The 23,914-nt window shown below is 64.3% G+C and overlaps 1 protein-coding gene across 1 annotated transcript in view; it reads left to right on the plus strand.

Annotated features, from left to right (window-relative positions):
• Positions 1 to 287: 287 nt before the first annotated feature.
• Positions 288 to 23,914, plus strand: part of KIRREL1 (kirre like nephrin family adhesion molecule 1) — a 29,257-nt gene continuing 5,630 nt past the window's right edge. The window contains exons 1-5 of the mRNA XM_032713162.1: positions 288 to 441; positions 20,895 to 21,044; positions 21,794 to 21,943; positions 22,606 to 22,763; positions 22,842 to 22,992. Of these exons, the coding sequence (XP_032569053.1) occupies positions 381 to 441; positions 20,895 to 21,044; positions 21,794 to 21,943; positions 22,606 to 22,763; positions 22,842 to 22,992 (670 nt within the window). The 5' untranslated portion in view covers positions 288 to 380. The remainder of the gene's footprint in view (positions 442 to 20,894; positions 21,045 to 21,793; positions 21,944 to 22,605; positions 22,764 to 22,841; positions 22,993 to 23,914) is intronic.

Raw genomic sequence — 23,914 nt, forward strand, 5'->3', positions numbered from 1 at the left:
CCCCCCTTCCCCTCCCTCCCCTCCCTCCCCTCCCTCACCCTCCACCCCTCTCACCCCCCTTCCCCTCCCTCCCCTCCCTCCCCTCCCTCCCCCTCCACCCCTCTCATCCCCCCTCCCCTCCCTCCTCCCCTCCCTCCCTCCTCCCCTCCCTCCCTCCCCCGTCCCGCCCCTCCCTCCCCGCCCCTCCCGCGGCGCACTCGGGGCTCGGCGCGGAGCGGAGCCGGCGGAGCCCGTGGCCCTTCCCGGCCCCTGCCCGGCCCCGGCCCGGCCGGGGCCATGCTTTAGCCGTGCCGGTGCCGGTACCGGGCCGAGGGGCCGAGCGGGGCGGCGACCACCCCCCGCGGGCCCTGCCCGGAGCGCGGCCGGCACGGGACGGGAGCATGCGGAGCCTCCTCCTCCTCCTCCTCTGCCTGCTGACTCTCGCCGGGACCCGCGGGCAAGGTGGGCACCGGGCACCGGGCACCGGGCACCGGGGGTGGGGGCGCGGGGATCGGGCGGCGGGAGGCGGGTTCCGGAGCGTCGGGCACCGGGCATCGCGCATCGGGGAGCGGGCACCGGGTGCTGGGGACCGGGTATCGAGGGTCGGGGAGCGGCGATCGGGGACGGGGGAGCGGGGAGCGGGGAGCGGGCACCGGGCGGCGGCAGCGCGGGGCCGCCCGGAGCGCGATTCCCAACTCCTCGGGCAGCGCTCCAGCCGAGCTCGGCTCGGTCCCGCCCGGCCCCGCTGGGATGAGCGCGGATCCGGCCGGGAGCGAATCCCGGGAGCCGGAGGGATCAGACCCCGGGAGCTGGAGGGATCAGACCCCCGGAGCCGGAGGGATCAGACCCCCGGAGCCGGAGGGATCAGACCCCGGGAACCGGAGGGATCAGACCCCGGGAACCGGAGGGATCAGACCCCCAGAGCCGGAGGGATCAGACCCCGGGAGCTGGAGGGATCAGACCCCGGGAACCGGAGGGATCAGACCCCCGGAGCCGGAGGGATCGGATCCCGGGAACCGGAAGGATCGGCCCCCGGGAGCTGGAGGGATCAGACCCCCAGAGCCGGAGGGATCAGACCCCGGGAACCGGAGGGATCGGACCCAGTGAGCTGGAGGGATCAGACCCCCAGAGCCGGAGGGATCGGCCCCCGGGAACCGGAGGGATCGGCCCCCGGGAACCGGAGGGATCAGACCCCCAGAGCCGGAGGGATCGGATCCCGGGAACCGGAGGGATCGGATCCCGGGAACCGGAGGGATCAGACCCCGAGATCCCGGGGGGTTTGAGGTCCCCTTCCCCCGTTGGTGCCATCCCGGAGGGGCTCCCTCCCGGCCGCGCTGCCCCCGGGGCCGCTCCACGTGGTTCCCCCCTCCCGGACCGGGGGGTCCCGATGGGGTCGGGGCCGGTTCTCTCCCCCCACCCCCGGGGCCGGTTTGTTCCCCCCGTTCTGCTCCTGTTGGATACTCCGCTCTGGGGTCAAGGTTTTATCGCCCCCCACCCCCGGCTCCCATGTGGATCCCGGGCCCCCCATCCCGGTCCCGCGGGGTTCCCAGACCGCACAGTCGGGGGGTTGGGGGGCTGGGGGGGGGAACCCCGGGATCAGAAGGTGCCCAGCAGTGGGGCCTCGACCCTGGGGTGTGAGGGTGATGGGGGGACCCGGCCCGGCCATAGCGGGAAGCGAGGGGGGGGCTGCTGTCCGTCCGTCCGTCCGTCCGTCTGCGGGGAGCGGAGGGGACATCTCCGGCGTGGGGGGGACACAGCCAGGACCCCCGGCTCTCGGAAGAGGCGCCGTGGGGAGCGCGGGCCCCCCTTTTCCCACCCGCATTCCCCCCCTAAGGGCTCCCAGCCGGAAAGAGGGGGAAGGGGAGGGGGGGGCACAACCCGAGCCCCCCCCTTCCCACGTCCCTGCGCGACCCCCCCCGCTGCCCTCCCGGGGAAACTGAGGCGCCAGGAATGGCTCTGCCAAGGTCACGAGGAGGAAGAGGAGGAGGGGGGGGGTCCGGCCCCTCTGTGTCCCCCTCCCTCCATCCCCAGGGCCTTCCGTGCCCCCCAACCCGCAGCAGTTTGCGGGGTCTGAGCCGGGCATTGCCCCCTGCGCGGCCTCCGGGCTCCTTCCCGAGCTGCAAAAATCCAATCTAATTTTTAATTAAGGGGGCGGCGTTGCTAAGATGCCAAGAGGAGGAAGGGGGGGGGGGAAAGAAAAAAACCACCATAAAAAAAAATCGAGTCGCCCCGGGGGGTTTAAAAAGGAGCGTGCAAAGCCTCTTAGGGGCCGGGGGGGCAGGGCCTGGACCCCCCCTCCTCCTCCCCCCGCGCTGGGCTGGGCGAAGCGCCGGGGGCTCCTCTGCCCTCCCAGGAACAAAAGCTGCCGCTCTCCCGCCCCGGTGCCATGTGGATTTGTGGATTCCGGCGGCCAGAGGGGCCCGGCTCTTCCCTGGACCCGCCCGGGTGGATCCCTTGGGATGAGGAGGGGGGGGGGTGTCGCATCCCTGGGTGACAAATCAGTGACACCCCCCCCCCCCGTCCATCCCAGCGCAGCTCCAGCCCTCGAAGTTTCCCCGTGGCCTCGGAGAGGCCAAACCGAGGTGCTGGGGGAGAGGGGCAGAATTTGGGGTTCCTTCCCCCCTGGAAGGTTGGGGGTGACTTTTGGGTCCCTTCCCCGTCGAGCCGGGGCCGTGCTGGTGGGTCTGGAGGGGGGGGGGTTGGTGCCATTCATGTCCTTGCACACGAAGATGTTGAATGGGTTTCATCACTCTTCATTTCTCACTAAATAATTTTCTGTATCTTATCTAAATGAAACCCATTATTCTTCCCCCCCGTTTCAATCACTCGCCGTGATTGCGCCTCAAATTGAAATATTTATTCATTTTCTGGGCGATTCTTTTTCTCTCTCTCTCTCTCTCTGTGCTGGTTTTTGGGTTGGTTGTTTTGGTTTTTTATCCTCCCCCCCAACACTTCCCTTTCCTTCCCCAAAAACTGAAGCAGCAGAGGAGAGGTGGGGGCCGATGGAGAGGTGGCAGCAGGGACTCGTCCCGAGGGGGGGTCAGGGGGGGTTTTGTGCCAGTCCCCTGTGGCTCCTGGGCCACCCCAGCGTGGCTCTGAGACCTGGCAAACTCGCTGCACGGCCCCTGGCAGCTGGGATTGGGGGGGGAGACGTGGTGGCACCGGGTGGTTCGAGGTCAGGGCTGGTCCCTGTGCTGGTGATGTGTGAGGGAGGGCTGGGATGGGGCTGGGATGGGGATGGGATGGGGCTGGGATGGAGCTGGGATGGGACTGGGATGGGGTTGGGATGGGGATGGGATGGGGATGGGATGGGGATGGGATGGGACTGGGATGGGGATGGGATGGAGCTGGGATGGGGCTGGGATGGTGCTGGAATGGGGCTGGGATGAAGTTGGAATGGAGCTGGGATGGAGGGATGCTGCTCCTTGACCCCAAATTTCCTGCTGGAGCAGGAGGGATGGAGCTGGTATGGAACTGGGATGGGACTGGGATGGAACTGGGAAGGAGCTGAGATGGAGGGATGTGGTTCCTTGATCCCAAATTTCATGCTGGGGTGGGAGGGACAGCGCTGGAGTAGGAGGGATGGAGCTGGGATGGGGATGGGATGGAGCTGAGATGGAGCTGGGATGGGGATGGAATGGGGCTGGGATGGGGCTGGGATGTGGATGGGATGGAGCTGGGATCGGCCTGGGATCGGCCTGGGATGGAGCTGGGATGGGGCTGGGATGGGGCTGGGATGGAGCTGGGATTGGGATGGGGCTGGGATGGGGCTGGGATGGATCTGGGATGGAGCTGGGATGGAGCTGGGATGGAGCTGGGATGGAGCTGGGATTGGGATGGGGCTGGGATGGATCTGGGATGGGGCTGGGATGGATCTGGGATGGGGCTGGGATGGATCTGGGATGGATCTGGGATGGATCTGGGATGGATCTGGGATGGAGGGATGTGGCCCCGTGACCCCAGCCTCGGCGCTGGCGTGGGAGGGACGGTGCCAGGGCACGAGGCCACCCTGGCTGGCCCCGGGCCAGGGTGTTGATGCTCTCAGTGACTCCCGGAGGGGGAAGGAGGCGAGGGAGGGTCCTGCTGGTCTCGGCAGAGCCGGGGAGACGCTGGGAATGGCAGCGGGCACCTGCCCATCCTCCCTCCAGCACCATCCGGGCTCCCCATGGGGGCTGGTTTGGGGTGTCTGGATTGGGTTTGGGGTGCCAGGAGGGGGTTTGGTGTGCCAGGAGGGGGTTTGGGGTGCCAGGAGGGGGTTTGGGATGCCTGGATTGGGTTTGGGATACCAGGATGGCTTCTGGGATGCCAGGAGGGGGTTTGGGGTGCCTGGATGGGGTTTGGGGTACCAGGAGGGGGTTTGAGGTGCCTGGATGGGGTTTGGGATGCCTGGATTGGGTTTGGGGTGCCAGGATGGGGTTTGGGGTGCCTGGACAGGGTTTGGGATGCCAGGATGGGGTTTGGGGTGCCAGGATGGGATCTGGGATGCCTGGATGGGGTCTGGGATGCCTGGATGGGGTCTGGGATGCCTGGATGGGGTCTGGGATGCCAGGATGGGGTCTGGGATGCCAGGATGGGGTCTGGGATGCCAGGATGGGATGTGGGATGCCAGGATGGGGTCTGGGATACCAGGATGGGGTCTGGGATGCCCATGGGCTGCTGCAGGATAAGAAAATCCCCTCAGGGCTCAGGGAGGGAGGACAGCAGCCCTCACCCCCCTCCCCAGAGCCGGGGGGGCTGTGCTGGAGCCGGGGGGGGTGGTTCAGCATCATGCTCTGACCGGGGGCGTTCGGGGACCTTTGGCCGTGTCGGTGGCCCCCGGAATTTTCCCAATCCAGGGGCTCCCTGGGCTTCCTGCGGGCGCTTGCCCGGGATGACCCCGCGGTGCACGTGGAGCCCTCGCTCTGGAGCTGCTCTCTGGGGTGAATTGATCCATCCCTGGCTCTGTTTTGACTCCAGCTCTGGCTCCGGGCTGACCTCGCCGTGTCCGTGGCGGCTTTTCCCCGTTCCCTGCGCTTTTCCCTGTTCCCTGTGCCAGCCACCCCCGTGCCACCCCCCCCAGCCCCCAGGACCCCCAAAACCCCTCAGTGGAAGGGGCAGAGCCGTGGCAGGTCCCTGCAGCCCCGGAGAAACCATTTTGGCGACTGGAATCGGCGCTCGTGGCTCCAAGGGGGGGATTTTCCGATGCTTTTCCCTCCTCCGGGGTGGGTTCCATCCCTCTCCCCCCCTCCATTTTTCCACGGGGGAGCGAGGGACATGTTGCAACCCTCTCGTGGGAGCTGGGGCTGGGGTGCAGGAGCTTTTGGGGCCGGCAGGAAGGGCCCTGCCACGGCAGCCACGGGGCCGTGCCGGGACTTGCCCGGGCATCCTGTGCCAGGGCTGAATCACCCCGGGGGTGCCAGGGCCTGTTTCTCCGTCAGGGAGCCCCTGGAAGCTTCTCCCTGTTCCCTGCAGGACCTGGAGCCATCCAGGGACCTCTGGCATCCCAACCACCCCAAGGTGACACCGGGCTCCTCGGGCACCTCTCTGCCCAGAGTGGCACTGGTTATGTTCCCATCCTTCCGTTCAGGATTGGTTTCATCCCAGCTTTCCAGCTTTCCTCCTGGCCTAGATCCCACCTGGATCCTGCTGCCCGGCTCACCGGGATGCAAACCCATCCCGGGGATCCACGGCTTCCCTGGGTCCATCCCGGGCCCATCCCTGCATCCCGGGCCCATCCCTGCCTCCCGGAGCCCCCCTGTCCCCTGCCGCGTGGGCGACGCCGGGATTAGAGCTAACCCTCCATAAAGATTCCCCTAATTGCTCGCCTTACCTCAGGTTTTATCATCAAAGCATCCGTTATTCCCTCTCTAGCCTCCTTTTCTTTTTATTATCTCTTAATTAATCACTCCAGCTTTCACACTTAGCAGATAATTACAGTCTCCTGGGCACGAGGCTCATTTTCATAACCTCCTGCTCCCAGCCAGGAGCGGGCACGGGTGTGGGAGGAGGAGGAGGAGGAGGAGGAGGAGGTGGCGAGTGGGAGACACGGAGGGACCGTCCCGGTGCTGCCAGGGGTGGCCACGGGCACTTCCCTCAGCCCTCACCCTCTGCAGGGGCGAGTGGGCAGCGCTGGGAACCAGCCCACGGGGCGAGGAGCCCCTCGGGGATCAGTCCAGGGGGTGAGGAACCCCCCCAGTACCAGTTCATGGGGTGAGGAGCCCCCCAGGACCTGTTCATGGAGTGAGGAGCCCCCCAATACCAGCCCAAGAGGTGAAGAGCCCCCCAGTACCTGTTCATGGAGTGAAGAGCCCCCCAGGACCAACCCAGGGGATGAGGAGCCCCCCAGGACCTGTTCATGGAGTGAGGAGCCCCCCAATACCAGCCCATGGGGTGAAGAGCCCCCCAGTACCAGCCCATGGGGTGGAGAGCCCCCCAATACCAGCCCACGGGGTGAAAAGCCGCCCAGTACCTGTTCATGGAGCAAGGAGCCCCCCAGTACCTGTTCATGGAGTGAGGAGCCCCCCAGGACCAACCCAGGGGGTGAAGAGTCCCCCAGGACCAGTTCATGGAGTGAGGAGCCCCCCAGGACCAGTTCACAGGGTGAGAAGCCCCCCAGGACCAGCCCAGGGGGTGAAGAGCCCCCCAGGACCAGCCCATGGGGTGAGGACCTCCTAGCACCAGTTTACAAGGCAAGGAGCCCCCAGTACCAGCCCAGGGGGTGAGGAGCCCCCCAGTACCTGTTCATGGAGTGAGGAGCCCCCCAGTACCAGTCCACGGTGTGAAGAACCCCCAGGACCAGTCCATGGTGTGAAGAACCCCCAGGACCAGCCCACGGGGTGAGGAGCCCCCCCGGACCAGTTCATGGAGTGAGGAGCCCCCCAGTGCCAGTTCATAGGGCAAGGAGCCCCCCAGCACCAGCCTATGGGGTGAGGAGCCCCCCAGTATCAGTTCATGGAGTGAGGAGCCCCCCAGCACCAGCCCAGGGCGTGAGGAGCCCCCCAGCATCAGTCCACAGGGTGAAGAGCCCCCCAGTACCAGCCCAGGGGCTGAGGAGCCCCCCAGTACCAGTTCATGGGGTGAGAAGACCCCCAGTACCAGTTCACAGAGTGAGGAGCCCCCCAGCACCAGCCTCATGGGGTGAGGAGCCCCCCAGTACCAGCCCAGGGGGTGAAAAGCCCCCTAGTACCAGCCTCAGGGGCAAGGAGCCCCCCAGGACCAGCCCACAAGGAGGATGCTCAGAGAGGACCCCCTGGGTACCAACCCACGGGGAGGATGCCCGGTGAGAAGCCCCCCAGGACCAGCCCAGGGGGTGAAGAGCCCCCCAGTCCCAGCCCAGGGGTTGAGGAGCCCCCCAGGACCAGCCCAGGGGTTGAGGAGCCCCCCAGTCCCAGCCCAGGGGTTGAGGAGCCCCCCAGCACCAGCCCAGGGGTTGAGGAGCCCCCCAGGACCAGCCCAGGGGTTGAGGAGCCCCCCAGGACCAGCCCAGGGGTTGAGGAGCCCCCCAGGACCAACCCAGGGGGTGAAGAGCCCCCCAGGAGGGCGAGGAGCTCCCTGGCACCCTCCAGGGCACAAGAACCCCCCTGGTACCTTCCCTGGCACAAGAAGCCCCCCCAGGAGTGAAGGAGCCCCCCCAGGGGAGGACACCCAGCCAGAAGCACGACCAGGAGCTAAAAGGGCGTTTGGAAAAAAAAAAAAAAGGGATGGTCTGGGAAAAAAAAAAAAAAAATAAAAAGCGCCGTGATCCGGATTCCAGGCTGGAGTTCTCCGGGATGCATCCAGCGGGGCTGGGAGCTGGAAAAGCAGCTCCTTTCCCCCCCCTTCCTCCTCCTCCTCCTCCTCCTCCTCCTTCCCGGCGCAGTCGGTGACGCCAGGCCCCGGTGCCGCGCTGGATCCCGGCGAGGGATGGATGGCAGGAAGGAAGGAGGGATTTAAGGAGCGAAACCCACTCGGGGAAGGGAAGGGAAGGCGCAGGGAAGGGAAAAAAAAGAAGAGGGGAGAGAGAGATTGAGAGAGAGAGAGAGAGAGAGAGAGAGAGAGGCCTTTTTCTGCAAGGGCTGGGACATAAAGGGCTGCCAGCGCTGCCATGGCAACGGGAGGATTATGATCCAAATGGAAATCAAAATAAGGGGGGGGGGAAGGAAGGAGGAGAGGGAGAGGAGAAGCGAAAGAGTGGAGTAAAGGAGGAGGGGAGGGAAAAAACAACTTTTATTTCCAATCGGAGAGCGGTTGTGCGCCTTGGAGGGGTTGCCATAGGAACGGCGAAAGAGGGGGAGAAAAAAAAATAGGGAGCCGGGGAAGTGTGTGCGGGTGTGCAAGGGAGGGCACGGTGGGCACGGGGAGGGGTGGGGGGGTGAAGGAGCCCCCCCCCCGCTTGCCCGTGGGTGTGCAAAGGGGGGGCGAGGCAGAGGAGCGGGAGGAAGGAAGGATGGATGCGGCCTCAGCCTTGGAGTCTCTCCCTGGGAAAACGCGGAGGGGTTGGGGGGCACCCGGGTTGCCCCCCGTGCCCGGGGGGAGGGACACCCCCCCCGTCCCTCTGGGCAGGGCACGGGAGCGCCGCGGGGCTGGGAATGGGAACATCCCGGCCTTGGGAACATCCCGGGGTCGGGAACGGAGCCGGGGGAGCCGCTCCCAGGACCCGTCTCGCTTCCTCCCTTCCCCCGTTTTTGGTGGGGTTTAATTAAAAAATATATGCATATATATATATATATTTTATAAAAAGCCCTTCCAAGTGGGATGGAGTTAAATTTCCAGTGGAAAAAGGGGGATTTCCCGCCCGCCGCCGCTGCCAAACGGGGTTTGGGGCGGGCAGAGCTCCGTCGTGTGGCCCCGGGGTGGGTTCGGGGGGGCTCGGGGTGGCTGGGGGGGCTCAGGGGGGTGAGGGGGAACTGGGAGAAGCTCCTCGGGGAAACTTCGCTTTCCCCGCCCACACGGTCGATCCCGGGCTCTCCAGCCGCCTCCCATCCCCCCAAAAAATTTGGGGAGCGCTGAGAACAAGTCCCCAAAGTCGAACGCCTCCCCCCCCCCCCCCCCCCGGCCCCTCGCGGGGAACGGAGGGTTAAACTCTGCGTTTTCTTTCTCTCTCCCCTCGTCTTTCCAGAGGGAGCCTTGGCAGGAAATTCCTCAAATTCCAGGCGTGTGGGATCATTGCTGGGCTCTGACCGCAGGAAAGGGAGCGGGAGGGAGCCGGGGCTGCTCCTCCTGAGCGGGACCCGCCGGGGAGGGAGGGAGGGCTCCGCGCCCCCAAAAACGAGGTCACCCCGCTTTGGGGGGGGTGCCCCGTGAGCGCTGACCCCCCACCCCGAACGAGGGGACCCCCCAGCCCCCGCTTTGGGGTGACCCGGCCGTTGTTTGGGATCAAACTTCCAAAGGGTCCCTTTCCAAGGAATGGGGGAGATCCGATCTCTGGGTCATCCCCCAAATCCCAAATCCGCTCTGGGGCGGCCAAAAGGGGGTGAGGGGGCGGCTCTCGGGGGACTCCCACCCCCAAAACCGAGGTCACCCCGCTTTGGGGGGGGTCCCCCGTGAGCGCAGACCCCCCCCTTGAGAGGGGGGACCCCCCAGCACCCGTTTGGGGTGACCCGACCGCTGTTTGGGATCAAACTTCCAGAGGGTACCTTTCCAAGGAATGGGGAGATTGGGGGGCTGGACCACCCCCAAATCCCAAATCCGCCCTGGGGGGGCCAAAAGGGGGTGAGGGGGCGGCTCTCGGGGGGCTCACACCCCCTCACACCCCCCTGGCTCCAAGTTTGGGCGATGGCCGGGGAGGAAGGAGCCAAAATTCCTGCCGTGTTCTGCCTTGGGAAGCGGAGGGGGAAGGGAGAGCCCGGACTTCGGAAGGGGGGGGACAACGAGGGGTCCCCCTCGGGCTCGGGGTGGTCCCACCAGTTTGAAGTCCCCTCCCTTCCAACCCGTTTCCTCCCGGATTAGGAGGGTTTCTTTCTTTACGAAATCCCGTTTGCCGGGGGATGGAAATATGGAAACGAGCTGCCAACTCCACGGAAAGTGTGGAATTCGCCCTCCTCTCCTTAAAAATCCTCGTTTCCTCGGGAAACTGAGGCCCGGGCGCTCCCTGTCCCTCCAGGGACGGCTCATCCCAGCTCATCCCAGCTCGTCCCAGCCCGGTATCCACAGGGAAACTGAGGCACGGGGGGTCCACCCCATCCCCTCTGGAAGCAGCCGAGGCCGGGGCTGCTCCTCTCCCCTCATCCCTGGGATCGCAGAAGGCTGGAGTTGGAGCCTCCCTGTTTCTCCCAGCTGCTCGTCCCGGGATTCAGGACCAATAATCCCATTATTAAGCGATGTCTCATTAAGGCATCTGTAACGAGGGCGCTCACCAGCAGCTCGGGGAGGGGGGGGAAGGATGCCAGAGCTCTTTCCATATTCTTTTTTTTTTTTTTCCCCTCCCCCTCATTAACGATTCGGGATTTTTATTTTCCTCCCCCCCCCCTCGCCCTTTTCCCAAAGAAAATCTTCTCTCCCACTCCCCCTACCCCCCCCACCGCGTGCACACACAAACAAAAGTCTTAATTAGACATTGTTCCTACCAGGGATGTTACACAAATTAATTAAACTCGAGCCAATAAACAGCGGCTGCTCCAGAATTCCGACAGCCCAAGGAATGAAGAGGGAATAACAAGGGGGGAGAGGCTGTGCCAGCTCCTGCCCGGGGGGGGGCTCAGGCTGGGGGGGACTCAGGTCGATTTTTGGGAGTCTCTGGTCGATTTTTGGGGGCCTCAGGTCGATTTTTGGGGGGTTCTGGTGGGTTTTTGGGGGACTCTGGTGGGGTTTTGGAGGACTCTGGTGGTTTTTTGGGGGGCTCTGGTGGGTTTTTGGGGGAATTCCGAGCTGGGGGGGTCCCTGGGGATGGGGGATGAGGGGGTGGGATGTGCTGGGTGGGCACCCCCAGGCCGGGCAGGACCCCAGAGAGGGGATTTATTTGGGGGGGAGGTGAGCAGGAGGGGGCAACCCCAGGAATCCCGGGCAGGAGCAACATCTGGAGCATCCCAAACATCTGCAGGCCAGGCCTTTGTTTGGCAGCGGGGGGGGGGGGGGGGGGCGGGCAGGAGGAGGGGGAGGAGGAGCCCCCCATGCCCACCTCAGTCCACTGTGCCCCCCTCCAGCCCCCTGTGCCTCCCACAAGTCCCCTGTACCCCCCACAAGCCCCCCATGCCCCCCTCCAACCCCCCCTGTCCCCCTCAGCCCCCAGTGCCCCTCACAAGCCCCCTGTGCCCCTCACAAGCCCCTGGTGCCCCCCACAAGCCCCCTGTGCCCCCCTCAGCCCTCTGTGCCCCCCCAGTCCCCTGTGCCCCCCTCCAGCTCCCCATGAGCCCCTCCAACCCCCTGTGCCCCCCTCAGCCCCCCGTGCCCCCCTCCAGCCCCCTTGCCCCCCTCCAGCCTCCCGTGCTCCCCACAAGCCCCCCCTGTGCCCCCCTCAGCCCCCCGTGCCCCCCTTAGTCCCCTGTGCCCCCCACAAGTCCCCTGTGCCCCCCTCAGCCCCCCGTGCTCCCCTCAGCTCCCCGTACTCCCTTCAGCCCCCTGTGCCCCACTCAGCCCCCCGTGCCCCCCTCAGCCCCCTGTGCTCCCCTCAGCCTCCTGTACCCCCCATCAGCCCCTGTACCCCCCACAAGCCCTCTGTGCCCCCCTCCAGCTCCCCGTGCCCCCCCTCAGCCCCCTGTGCTCCCCTCAATCCCCTGTGCCCCCCTCAGCCCCTGTGCCCCCCATCAGCCCCTTGTGCCCCCCTCCAGCCCTCCTGTGCCCCCTCAGCCCCCCGTGCCCCCTTCAGCCCCCCATGCCCCCCACAAGCCCCCAGTGCCCCCCACAAGTCCCCCGTGCCCCCCTCAGCCCCCCGTACTCCCCTCAGCTCCCCGTACTCCCTTCAGCCCCCTGTGCCCCCCTCAGCCCCCTGTGCCCCCCTCAGCCCCCTGTGCCCCCCTCAGCCCCTTGTGCCCCCCTCAGCCCCTCTGGGGCCCCACGGAGCCCTTTTGTGTTTCTGCCTCGCTGCCCCCTTTCAGCACAAAAGGGGCCGCGATTCCACCGATTTTGGGCATCCCGGGGTCCTTCCCCGGCACTGGGGGGGTGGGACCGAGACAAAGACCCTCCCCCAGACCCCCCCTTCCCATCACACGACCCTCAGACCCCTCCCCGGGGGGGAGTTTTTGGGCTCTAAGATTCCCTCCCCCTCCCCAGGACTCCCTGGGTGTCCTTGGGGACATTCCCTGAGCTCCTCGGGGACATTCCCTGAGCTCCCACCAGTGTCCCCGGGGGGGTCCCACCCCCTTGTTTGCCCCCCCCCCCAAACTCTGTCAGCTCATTTATTTGCTCCTGGTTTATGTTTTATTGGCACTTTCACATCTCTGAAAGTCCCCTAATTACTGGGGGGGGGATTTATGTGTTGGGAGTTCTTTTTAAAATATTTTTTATTTATTATTATTATTATTATTATTATTATTATTATTATTATTATTATTATTATTATTATTATTATTATTATTATTATTATTAGGTAGGGAATATTTAAGGCTCCTGGGGAAGCCAAACCAGAACCCAATTCCAGCCCTTCAGCTCCCCGGGTGTTTTATGTCCCTTCCCAGCGAGGTTTTAATTGAAAATCAGTTTGTGTCTTGTATTTTTTACCCCGACCACGACCTGGCTGCTCAGGTGGAAAATTGGGGGATGAGCTGGGAATGGGAATGGGAATGTTGGCGTTGGAGGGGATGGACCTGACAGGAGGGGGGAGCCAGGGGGGGTCAGGGGAACAAAGTCTCAGGGAACAAGGGACAGGAGGAGGGGGAACGGCCTCAGGCTGTGCCAGGGGAGGGTCAGCTTGGACATCAGGAGGAATTTCTTGCTGGAAAAGGTGGTGAGGCCTTGGCAGGGGCTGCCCAGGGAGGTGGGGGAGTGCCCAGCCCTGGAGGTGCCCAGGGAAGGACTGGATGTGGCACTGAGTGCCAAGGTGGGGACGGGGCACCCCTCCCACATTCCCGTGGCATGGAAGGGATGGAGACCCTCCCCTGGTGCCAGTGGGCACCAATCCCACATCCCAGTGGCACCGGGATGGAACCCCAGAGTCCCTCCCTGTGCCATGGAAGGGATGGAGACCCCCCCCAGTGCCAGTGGGCACCAATCCCACCTCTCAGTGGCACTGGGATGGAACTCCTGAGTTCTTCTCTGTGCCATGGAAGGGATGGAGACCCCCCCCCTGGTGCCAGTGGGCACCAATCCCACATCCCAGTGGCACCGGGATGGAACTCCAGAGTCCCTCCCTGTGCCATGGAAAGGATGGAGACTCCCCCCCCTGGTGCCAGTGGGCACCAATCCCACATCCCAGTGGCACCGGGATGGAACCCCAGAGTCCCTCCCTGTGCCATGGAAGGGATGGACACCCAGTGGGCACCAATCCCACATCCCAGTGGCACTGGGATGGAACTCCCGAGTCCCTGTGGACCCCCACGGAAGGGATGGACCCCCCTGCTCCCGGTGCACACCCATCCCACCTCCCCAGGGGTGGCAGAGCCAAGGTGACCCCGGCCTGGGCACAGGGAGTTTTATTTTGGGGAGGGGCAGTGCCCAGAGCGGGGTTGGGAGGGGGGTGAGGAGAGGCAGCGGAGCCGGGGGAGGGGAACCAATCTCCTCCTCATTTGTTTTTATAATTTTGCCTTTTAAAAAATGAGAAAATAACTGGAGCATCCTTTCCCCGGAGAGCTTCGCTTCCACCGGCTCCGGGAGCGGGGAGAGGAGAGAAAGGGGGGGGAGAGGGGTTTGGAGCGGCCCCCACCAGCCCCCCCGGGGACACCCCCGTGTCCCCAACCCCGGGGGAAACCGGGACACGGCCTTGGGAAGAGCCGGGGGCGGGTTTGGGGGGGCTCCTGTGCCCCCCAGCCCTGGATTTCCCTCTCGGGAGGAGGATTTGGGTTCAAACAACCCCGGTCCCGGTGACGGTGGCACCTGGGGACGCTCTGAGGGGCAGAGTGACCCCCCCGGGATGGAGGGGGGTGTCCAGGCTGGATGTGGCCCCGTCCCGGTGCCTCCCGAGGCCCGGGCACTGGGAATTTGCCAGAGATGCGTTGGCATCATATGAGGGTGGTGAAATACTTTCCGTTGCTGCCGGGCCGGGGAGGACCCGGGAGAGGGGCCAGGGAGGAGAGTCCGGAGGAACCGGGATGGGGATGGGGATGGGGCAGGGATGGGGACTGGGATAGGGATGGGGATAGGGAGAGGGACTGGGACAGGGATGGGGACGGGGATGGGGATGGGATGGGGACTGGGATAGGGATGGGGATAGGGAGAGGGACTGGGACAGGGATGGGGATAGGGACAGGGATGGGGATGGGGCAGGGATGGGGACAGGGATGGGGATAGGGACAGGGATGGGGACAGGGATGGGGCAGGGATGGGGACTGGGATAGGGATGGGGATAGGGAGAGGGACTGGGACAGGGATGGGGACGGGGATGGGGATGGGGATGGGGACAGGGATGGGGACAGGGACGGGGATGGGGACAGGGAGAGGGAGAGGGACTGGGACAGGGATGGGGCAGGGATGGGGTAGGGATGGGGACAGGGAGGGGGATAGGGATGGGGATAGGGATGGGGATGGGGATGGGGATGGGGATGGGGATGGGGATGGGGATGGGGATAGGGAGAGGGACTGGGACAGGGATGAGGACTGGGGTGGGGATGGGGATGGAGACAGGGATGGGGACAGGGATGGGGACAGGGATGGGAATGGGGACAGGGATGGGGACAGGGATGGGGACAGGGATGGGAATGGGGACAGGGATGGGGACAGGGATGGGGACAGGGATGGGAATGGGGACAGGGATGGGGACAGGGATGGGGACAGGGATGGGAATGGGGACAGGGATGGGGACAGGGATGGGGACAGGGATGGGAATGGGGACAGGGATGGGGACAGGGATGGGGAGAGGAATAGGGATAGGGACAGGGATGGGGAGAGAGACAGGGGCGGGGATGGGGACAGTGACAGGGATGGGGATGGGGAGAGGGACAGGGACAGGAATAGGGATGGGGAGAGGGATGGGGACTGGGATGGGGAGAGGGACAGGGATGGGAACAGGGAGAGGGACAGGGACAGGGACGGGGACAGGGACAGGAATGGGGACAGGGACAGGGACAACTGGCCACTGAGGATGCTGGGATGGCGGGGATGGGAGAGGGATGGGGACAGGGATGGGGACAGGGATAGGGACAGGGATGGGGACAGGGACAGGGACAACTGGCCACTGAGGATGCTGGGATGGCAGGGATGGGGACAGGGATGGGGACAGGGATGGGGACAGGGATGGGGACAGGGATAGGGACAGCCAGTCTCTGAGACTGCTGGCACACGGGGATGGGGACAGGGACAACTGGCACAGCGGGGGCGTGACCAGTTTCCCCCCCGGATCGTGGATTCAGGCGACGGGATTCAATTAATAAGGAATTAAAGGATGGTAATATTTAATTAATGTCGATGCAGGAGGGATTATGGAAGAGAGGTTTTGGTCAAACGGGGTCGGTGGCTCTGTGGTGATGGAACCCCAGCATCCAGCACCTCCGGGATCACCATCCCAGGGGTCATGGAATGACTGGAAGTCCGGGATCACCATCCCAGCCTTCATGGAATGACTGGAAGTCCGGGATCACCATCCCAGCCTTCATGGAATGACTGGAAGTCCGGGATCACCATCCCAGCCTTCATGGAATGACTGGAAGTCCGGGATCACCATCCCAGCCTTCATGGAATGACCGGACGTGGTTGACAGGGCGGTGACCAAAGGTCGGGCTCGATGGGCTCAGAGGCCTTTTCCAAGCTTGGTGATCCCAGAATTCCGTGATCCCGGGATTCCGTGATCCCAGGCCTCCTCCCAGAGCTGCTCCAGCTTTTCCACCCGCCGTCCATCCCTGTCAGAGTCACAAAGCTGGGGGGGAAGAGAAGAGAATAGAAGAGGGCACTGAGTGATTCCCAACGGGAGCAGGAGCTGCTCCTCCTTCCCGAGCTCCTTCCAGCTCCTTCCCGAGCTCCTTCCAGCTCCTTCCCGAGCTCCTTCCCGAGCTCCTTCCCGAGCTCCCGGCTCAGCCTGTTCCCGGGGTTGTCGTGGAAAAGGAGGATCATAAATTGTTGATGGCAAGAGGGACCTTCCCCGGGAAACATCAACCCGGGAGCTGCTCTGGTGCGTCCCCACCGCGCCGGGGGGGGATTTTTGGGGTGGTCGGAGCATCCCAAAATTAAGGCTCCTCATCCCAACGGGTCCAATTAAGGTGCAATTAAGGACCCTCAGGTTGTGCTGCCAACCCCGGGGTGGCGCTGGGGCCCAGGACCCGCGGGGATGGACACGGTGGGGGCTCAGTGGCCTCGTGTGTGTGTGTCCCCCCCTCACCCCTCAGCCCAGGCCGGGTTTAGCTCTGAAAGCCCCGAATCGGCGGCTCCCAAAATAGCCCCTGACGGCGGCGGGAGCGGGAAGGGGGGAGGGCGCTGGATGTGCCAGGGCTCATCACGTCTCGGCGCCGGCACATCCCGCCGGCGACACTCGGGCAGCGCCGCGCCAGCACCCGGCGAGGGACGGGACCCTCAACCCCGTCCCTGCCTCGGTTTTCCCCCCCGGAGCCGCCGACGGCTCCACGAGGTCATTCCACAGGGTTATTCCACGAGGTCATTCTGTGAGGTTATTCCGTGAGGTTTTTCCAAGGGGGTTATTCCACGAGGTTATTCCGTGAGGGTATTCCACGAGGTCATTCTGTGAGGTTATTCCGTGAGGTTATTCCACGGGGTTATTCCGTGAGGTCATTCCACGGGGTTATTCCACGAGGTCATTCCACGGCGTTATTCCACGAGGTTATTCCGTGAGGTCATTCCACGAGGTCATTCTGTGAGGTTATTCTGTGAGGTTATTCCACGAGGTCATTCCGTGAGGTCGTTCCACGGGGTTATTCCACGGGGTTATTCCGTGAGGTTGTTCCACGGGGTTATTCCAGGGCTGCCGCAGCGGGTGACGGGCGGCCCCGGGGGTGGTGGCCGCGCTGGGGACAGCGGCAGCTCCGGGGACAGCGCCAGCGCCGTGCCCTGTCCGCAGGACCCGTCCCCGGCCTCATCCCGCCCTTCCCTCTCCCATCTTTCCGCTCCGCCGGGCAGGGCCCCAAGGAAGCCAAATCCTCTTTTCTCTCCCTCGGAATAAAACCAGCAGAGAGACAGAGACAGAGAGAGGGTATTTTTATTTATTTTTTTTTTTCCCTTCCCTGCCCATTTTTTTTTTTTTTTATTATTTATTTTTTCCCCCGTATAAATAGAAACGAACAACTTGGAAAGAGGGAAGAGGGAAGAAGGGGGGAGGGGGGCAGTAAAGGCTTAAATTTAAAAGCGACCAGAAGAGGAAAGGGGAGGAGGGAGAGATAAAATAGTAAAAAAATAAAAAAAATAAAAAAAATAATAAAAAATAAAAAACCAAGGGGAGGAAAAAAAAAGAAAAACCTCCAGCGCGGAGAGAGATTTGGCTCCATCTGAAAGCTGTCAGCGCGAATAAAAAGCTTTTCTTTGAACCCGGAGTTTAATAGCGAGAGGAGAGGGAGGGGCCGCGGCTCCGGCCCCGGGGCTTAATCAGCCCCGCGCTGGATAAATACAGGGAGACAGCCCGGGAAGGGGCAACGGAGCCGGGAGAGGGGGCGCGGGGGGGCCGCGCCGAGCCACGGGAAGCCCTGCAGGGAACACGCGTGTTCCCTGGAACATGGAACGTCCCAGGGGCGCAGGCGTGTTCTCGTGCACACACGTGTGTTCTCTGGAACATCCCATGGGTTCCCATGCACACACATGTGTTCCCTGGAACATGGAACATCCCATGGGCACAGGCGTGTTCTTGTGCACACAAGTGTGTTCCCTGGGACGTGGGACATTCCAGGGGCACAGGTATGTTCTTGTGCACACACGTGTGTTCCCTGGAACATCCCAGGGGTTCCCATGCACATATGTGTGTTCCCTGGAACATGGAACATCCCAGGGGCACAGGCGTGTTCTCGTGCACACACGTGTGTTCCCTGGAACATCCCATGGGTTCCCATGCACACACGTGTGTTCCCTGGAACACGGGACATTCCAGGGGCACAGGCATGTTCTCATGCACACACATGTGTTCCCTGGAACACGGGACATCCCAGGGGCACAGGTGTGTTCTCATGTACACATGTGTTCCCTGGAACATGAGATAGTCCCAGAGGCATAGGCGTGTTCTTGTGCACACATGTGTTCCCTGGAACATAGAACATCCCATGTGCACAGGCGTGTTCTTGTGCACACAAGTGTGTTCCCTGGGACATCTCATGGGCACAGGCGTGTTCTCATGATCACACGTGTGTTCTCTGGAACATCCCATGTGCACAGGCATGTTCTCGTGCACACAAGTGTGTTCCCTGGAACATCCCAGGGGCACAGGCGTGTTCTCATGATCACACGTGTGTTCTCTGGAACATCTCATGGGCACAGGCGTGTTCCCATCCAGGGGGGGCACGGTGACAAGGGGGGGGCACGGTGGTGAGGGAGCAATGGTGACAAGGGGGGGACACGGTGACACGGGGGACAGGGTGACAAGGGGGACACGGTGACAAGGGGGACACGGTGACACGGGGGACAGGGTGACAAGGGGGACAGGGTGACAAGGGGGACACGGTGACAAGTAGGGCACGGTGACAAGGGGGACACAGCAAGGAGGGAGGGGGGGGAACCGGCCCTTCTTCCCCGCTCTCCCCCCGCCCCGGGGACGCGGCCGTGCCCCCGGCGCGGTGTCACCGGGGGCCCCGCGACACGAAAAGCCTTTCAGCCTTTCAGCCTTTCAGCCTTTCAGCCTTTCAGCCTTTCAGCCTTTCAGCCTTTCAGCGCTGCCTCCCCCGCCCCCGGCGCGGCTCCGCCAGACTCAACAGCCCCTTTGGCCCGGCAGGACGGGCACGGAGGGGGGGCGCAGGGGTGGGGGGCGACATCCAAACCCCCCCCGTCCCGCTGCTTTTGGAGGGCGGGAGGCGGGAGGCGACCCTGGAGCGCCGGTGGATCCCCCGCTCCAAACAACCGCTGGCGCCCACCCGGGGAAGGGGAGGGATTGGCACCCACCGGGGAGACCCCCGGGGCGCGGGTGGGTGGTGTTTGGGTGGTCGAGGACACGGGCACGGGGGGGTCGCACGCCCCGTGGGTACCGCGGGCATCCTCGCCCTCATCCCGCCCTTCCCGCTGCCCGCGGAGCTCCAGAGGAGAAACCCCCGGGATCAGCAGCCGGGGCTGGGCGGGGGGAGCATCCCCGGGAATGCTGGCGGCACCTTTATCTGCCCAAAATATCCGTCCCAGCCCGGCGCTGTGCCAGCCCGGTGCCACCCCCCGTGCCCGCCGGGCAGGCGAGGGCTGCGGGTTCCCCCCTCCCCTCCCCGGCTCTCCCTGCTCCTCCTCCCACCTGTCTCGCCCCCCCTTTCCCCGCTCTGATCTTCCCTCCCACCTCCCTCTCTCCCGGCACCTTCCTCTTTGATCTCCCGCTCCGCTTTTTATTCCTTCCCCCCCTTTCCCTCGCCCCCCCCCCCCCTCCCCATTCCTGCTCCATCCCCCGCCTCTGGATCGCTCCTTCCCTTTATCTTCCTCCTTCCCTGGATCCCTGCTCGCTTTTCCCTCCCTTCCCACAGGGCTGGGGAGGGGGGAGTGACCTGGAGTTGGGACTGTCCCCAAATCGAGGGGTGCAGGGCCCCGGAGCACGAGGCCTCTTTGCTGCTGGGGTGTCCCATCCCGGGGATCCAGGGGTGTCCTATCCCAGGGATTCCTGGGCACCCCATCCCAGGGATCCTGAGGTGCCACATCCTGGGGATCCCGGGGTACCAGGTCCCAGGGATCTGGGGATGTCCCTGGGCACCCTATCCTGGGAATTCCAGGGTGCCTGATCCAGGGGTGTCCTATCCCAGGGATCCCTGGGCACCCCATCCCAGGGATCCTGAGGTGCCACATCCTGAGGGATCCTGGGGTACCAGGTCCCAGGGATCCGGGGGTTTCCTATCCCAGGGATCCTTGGGTACCCTATCCTAGGAATTCCAGGGTGCCTGATCCAGGATGTCCTATCCCAGGGATCCCTGAGTGCCCCATCCCAGGGATCCTGAGGTGCCACATCCTGAGGGATCCTGGGGTATCAGGTCCCAGGGATCCAGGGATGTCTCTGGGCACCCTATCCTGGGGATTCCAGGGCACCTGATCCAGGATGTCCTATCCCAGGGATCCCTGGGCACCCCATCCCAGGGATCCTGAGGTGCCACATCCTGAGGGATCCTGGGGTACCAGGTCCCAGGAATCTGGGGATGTCCTATCCCAGGGATCCCTGGGCACCCCATCCCAGGGATCCTGAGGTGCCCTGCCCTGAGGATCCTGGGGTCCCAGAGATGCTGGGGTGCCGGGAATGCCATCCCATGCCATCCCATGCCCATCCAGGCCAGGCAGGCAGAGGCCCTGTGGGGACTGAGCCGCTCCGTTATCCCCAAAAGGGATTTGTGCCTCCCTCTCTCCCGCTCCACGGCGCGAGCCGTTAGAATATTCCAGAAAATAAAAAAAAAGAGGGTTTTTAGCCGGGAGAAGCGGCTCCTCCGAGGCGATGCCCCTCTCCCAGTGCCCTCCCGGGGATCCCGCTGCCCATTCCCTGCCCCGGGGGCGTCACCACCCCCCACGTGTCAGGCAGAGCCGCCTCCCTCCCGCCCCATCCCGGTCGATTCCCGCTGGGCCGCGTGATGGGACACAGGGATCGATCCCCGCTGCCGCTGCTGCCACGGCTCGGGGGCACCTCCGGCCGGGTTTGGGGGTCCCGCACCCCCGGCAGCCCCTGGGAAGCTCCCGGGGAGCCGCCGGGATGATGGAGCAGGGAATGCCGGCGTGCCGGGCGCCCCAATCCCCATCCCAATCCCGATCCCAATCCCAATCCCTGGCTGATCCCGCAGTGGTGCAGACGCGGTTCGTGGAGGAGCCCGAGGACCAGACGGTGGTGGCCGGGCAGAGGATCGTCCTCTCCTGCGTCGTCCTCAACTACTCCGGGATCGTGCAATGGACCAAGGACGGGCTGGCCCTGGGGATGGGGCAGGGGCTCAAAGGTACCCGCGGCGGCTCTGGGAATGCCGGGAATGTCTGGGAATGCCGGGAATGTCACCGCGAGGGGCGGGGATTCGCCACGGGGGGCAGGGGGTGACACTACACGGGACACGGGTGGCACCACATGGGGCAGGAATTCACCACGGGGGGCAGGAATGTCACCTAATGGGACAGGGGGTGGCACCACACTGGGCAGGGGTGTCACCACAGGGGGCAGGGGTGTCACCACAGGGGGCAGGGATGTCACCACATAGGGCGGGGATGTCGCCTAATGGGACAGGGGGTGTCACATGGGACAGGGGATGTCACCACAGGGGGCAGAGGTTTCCCTCCTCCCTGGTTCCCAGTTCCCTGTGTAGCATTCCCGGCTTTGGGATGGTGCCCTGTGCCAGCTCCTCCCGGTCCCTGCGGGCACCGAGCATCCCGAGGGGAGCCGGGATCACCCACATGTGTCAGGGATCCCACATGTGTCAGGGATCCCACACGTGCCAGGGATCCCACGTGTACCAGGGATCCCATGTGTGCCAGGGATCTCACGTGTGCCAGGGGATCCCACAGCACCAGGGCCCCACTAACTGTCCCCATCCCCACTGGTGCCACCGGGCACCACCAGGACCCCCCCTGGCACCGCCCAAACCACCCCCAGAGGGGCAGGAGCTTCTTCCCCCCGAACAGGGGGTTCCCTTCCAGGGTGGGCCCTGGGGAATTGGGGTTTTCCCCTCCTGCATGACCCTCTGTGCCCCCCCTGCAGCCTGGCCCCGGTACCGCATCGTGGGCACGGCGGACTCGGGGCAGTACAACCTGGAGATCAGCGACGCCGAGCTCTCCGATGACGCCGCCTACGAGTGCCAGGCCACCGAGGCCGCGCTGCGCTCGCGCCGGGCCCGGCTCACCGTGCTCAGTAAGGGCACACCCGTGGCCTCTGGGGGAATCCTGGGGCCCCTCACTGCACCCTGTGTCCCCCCGGGGGCATCCTGGGTCCCCTCACTGTACCTTGTGTCCCCCTGGGGGCATTCTGTGTCCCCTCACTGCACCCTGTGTCCCCCGGGGGCACCCTGTGTCCCATCACCATCCCCTGTGTCCCCTCACTGCACCCTGTGTGTCCTCACTACACCCTGTGTCCCCTCCTCATCCCATGTCCCCTCATTGCACCCTGTGTCCCCTCACCATCTCCTGTGCCCCCCACAGCCTCTCGTTTCCCCTCACCATCCCCTGTGTCCCCTGTGTCCCCCCATGTCCCCCAGGAGCGTTCAGACAACACTCTCAGGGCCAGGGTGGGATTGTTGGGGTGTCCCGTGCAGGACCAGGAGCTGCACTGGCACTGGGTGGTCCCCGTGGGTCCCTTCCCACTCGGGAATTCAGAGATTCTCCAGGTCAGGAGCGAGGCTTTAGCTCTGGCTCCACAAGAGGATTAAACCCTCAGCTCCCCTGGCGACCCCAACCCCGCCCCTGCTCCCCCTCCCTCCACCGGAGCACCACCAATTTTCCAGCGTCGCCTGGAGCGGGGCAGGATCCGTGGGCAGGAATCCCACACCCACCCGGCGTCCCCTGTGCCCTCCACAGTCCCCCCCGAGGACCCCACCATCGACGGAGCCCCCGAGATCCTGCTGAGGGCGGGGACCCCCTACAACCTGACGTGCCGGGCCCGCAGCGCCAAACCCGCCGCCACCATCGTGTGGTTCCGGGACGGGCTCCAGCAGGATGGAGCCGTCACCACCACGGTATGGGGACCCCCCCACCCCATATCCGCCCTTGGGGTGCCCCCGGAGCCGGCAGAGACCGTCCCATGTCCCCCTCAGGAGGTGCTGGCCGACGGCAAGAGGGAGACGACCACCAGCCTGCTGGCCATCAACCCCACCGACCTGGACATCGGCAGGGTCTTCTCCTGCCGCAGCTCCAACGAGGCCATCCCGGCCGGCAAGGAGACCTTCGTCAAGCTCAACGTTCACCGTGAGTCGGGACGGGGGCGGAGAGGGGGGAGGTGGCACCAGGAGGGAGACACACGGGAGTTTTTGGGGTGTTTGGGCGCCGGGGTGGGATGGGGGATGTGCCCGCGGGGGATTCGCTGGGTCCCGGCTGAGGGAGGCGGGAGGAGGAGGCTGGGCTGGGACTCGGGGGTGGACAACGAGCTCCAGTGGTGGATATGGAGCTCGGGTGGTGGATATGGAGCTCCGGTGGTGAACACTGACCTCAGGTGGTGAGTGTGGAGCTCCGATGGTGAATGAGGAGCTCAGGTGGTGAATGTGGAGCTCTGGTGATGAACACCGACCTCCGGTGGTGAATACCAAGCTCCGGTGGTGGATATGGAGCTCTGGTAGTGAATGTGGAGCTCTGGTGGTGAACACTGACCTCCAGTGGTGAATAGGGAGTTCTGGTGGTGAATGAGGAGCTCCGGTGGTGAACACTGACCTCCGGTGGTGAATACGGAGCTCCGATGGTGAATATCGAGCTCCGGTGGTGGATATGGAGCTCTGGTAGTGAATGTGGAGCTCCAGCGGTGAACACTGACCTCCAGTGGTGGATATAGAGCTCCGGTGTTGGATATGGAGCTCTGGTGTTGGATATGGAGCTCTGGTGTTGGATGTGGAGCTCTGGTGTTGAACACCGACCTCCAGTGGCTGCTGTGGGAAAGCTTGGCTCCTCCACACCGGCCTCGCCAAAGCGCCACGAGGGAGGGATGCAGAGAGGGACGAGGGAGGGATGCAGAGAGGGATGGGCAGGGGTGGTGGGTACTCATTCCAGGGATGGTGGGTGCCCACCCTGAGAATGCTGGGCACCCATTCCAGGGACAGTGGGTATCCATGCCAGGGGGAATCCTTGGTGCCCACACGGGCAGGGACGCTGGGTGCCCACACTGGGAAGGGATTTAGGG

Source organism: Chiroxiphia lanceolata, chromosome 29 (genome assembly GCF_009829145.1).
Source record: "Chiroxiphia lanceolata isolate bChiLan1 chromosome 29, bChiLan1.pri, whole genome shotgun sequence".
Lineage (NCBI taxonomy): Eukaryota > Metazoa > Chordata > Aves > Passeriformes > Pipridae > Chiroxiphia > Chiroxiphia lanceolata.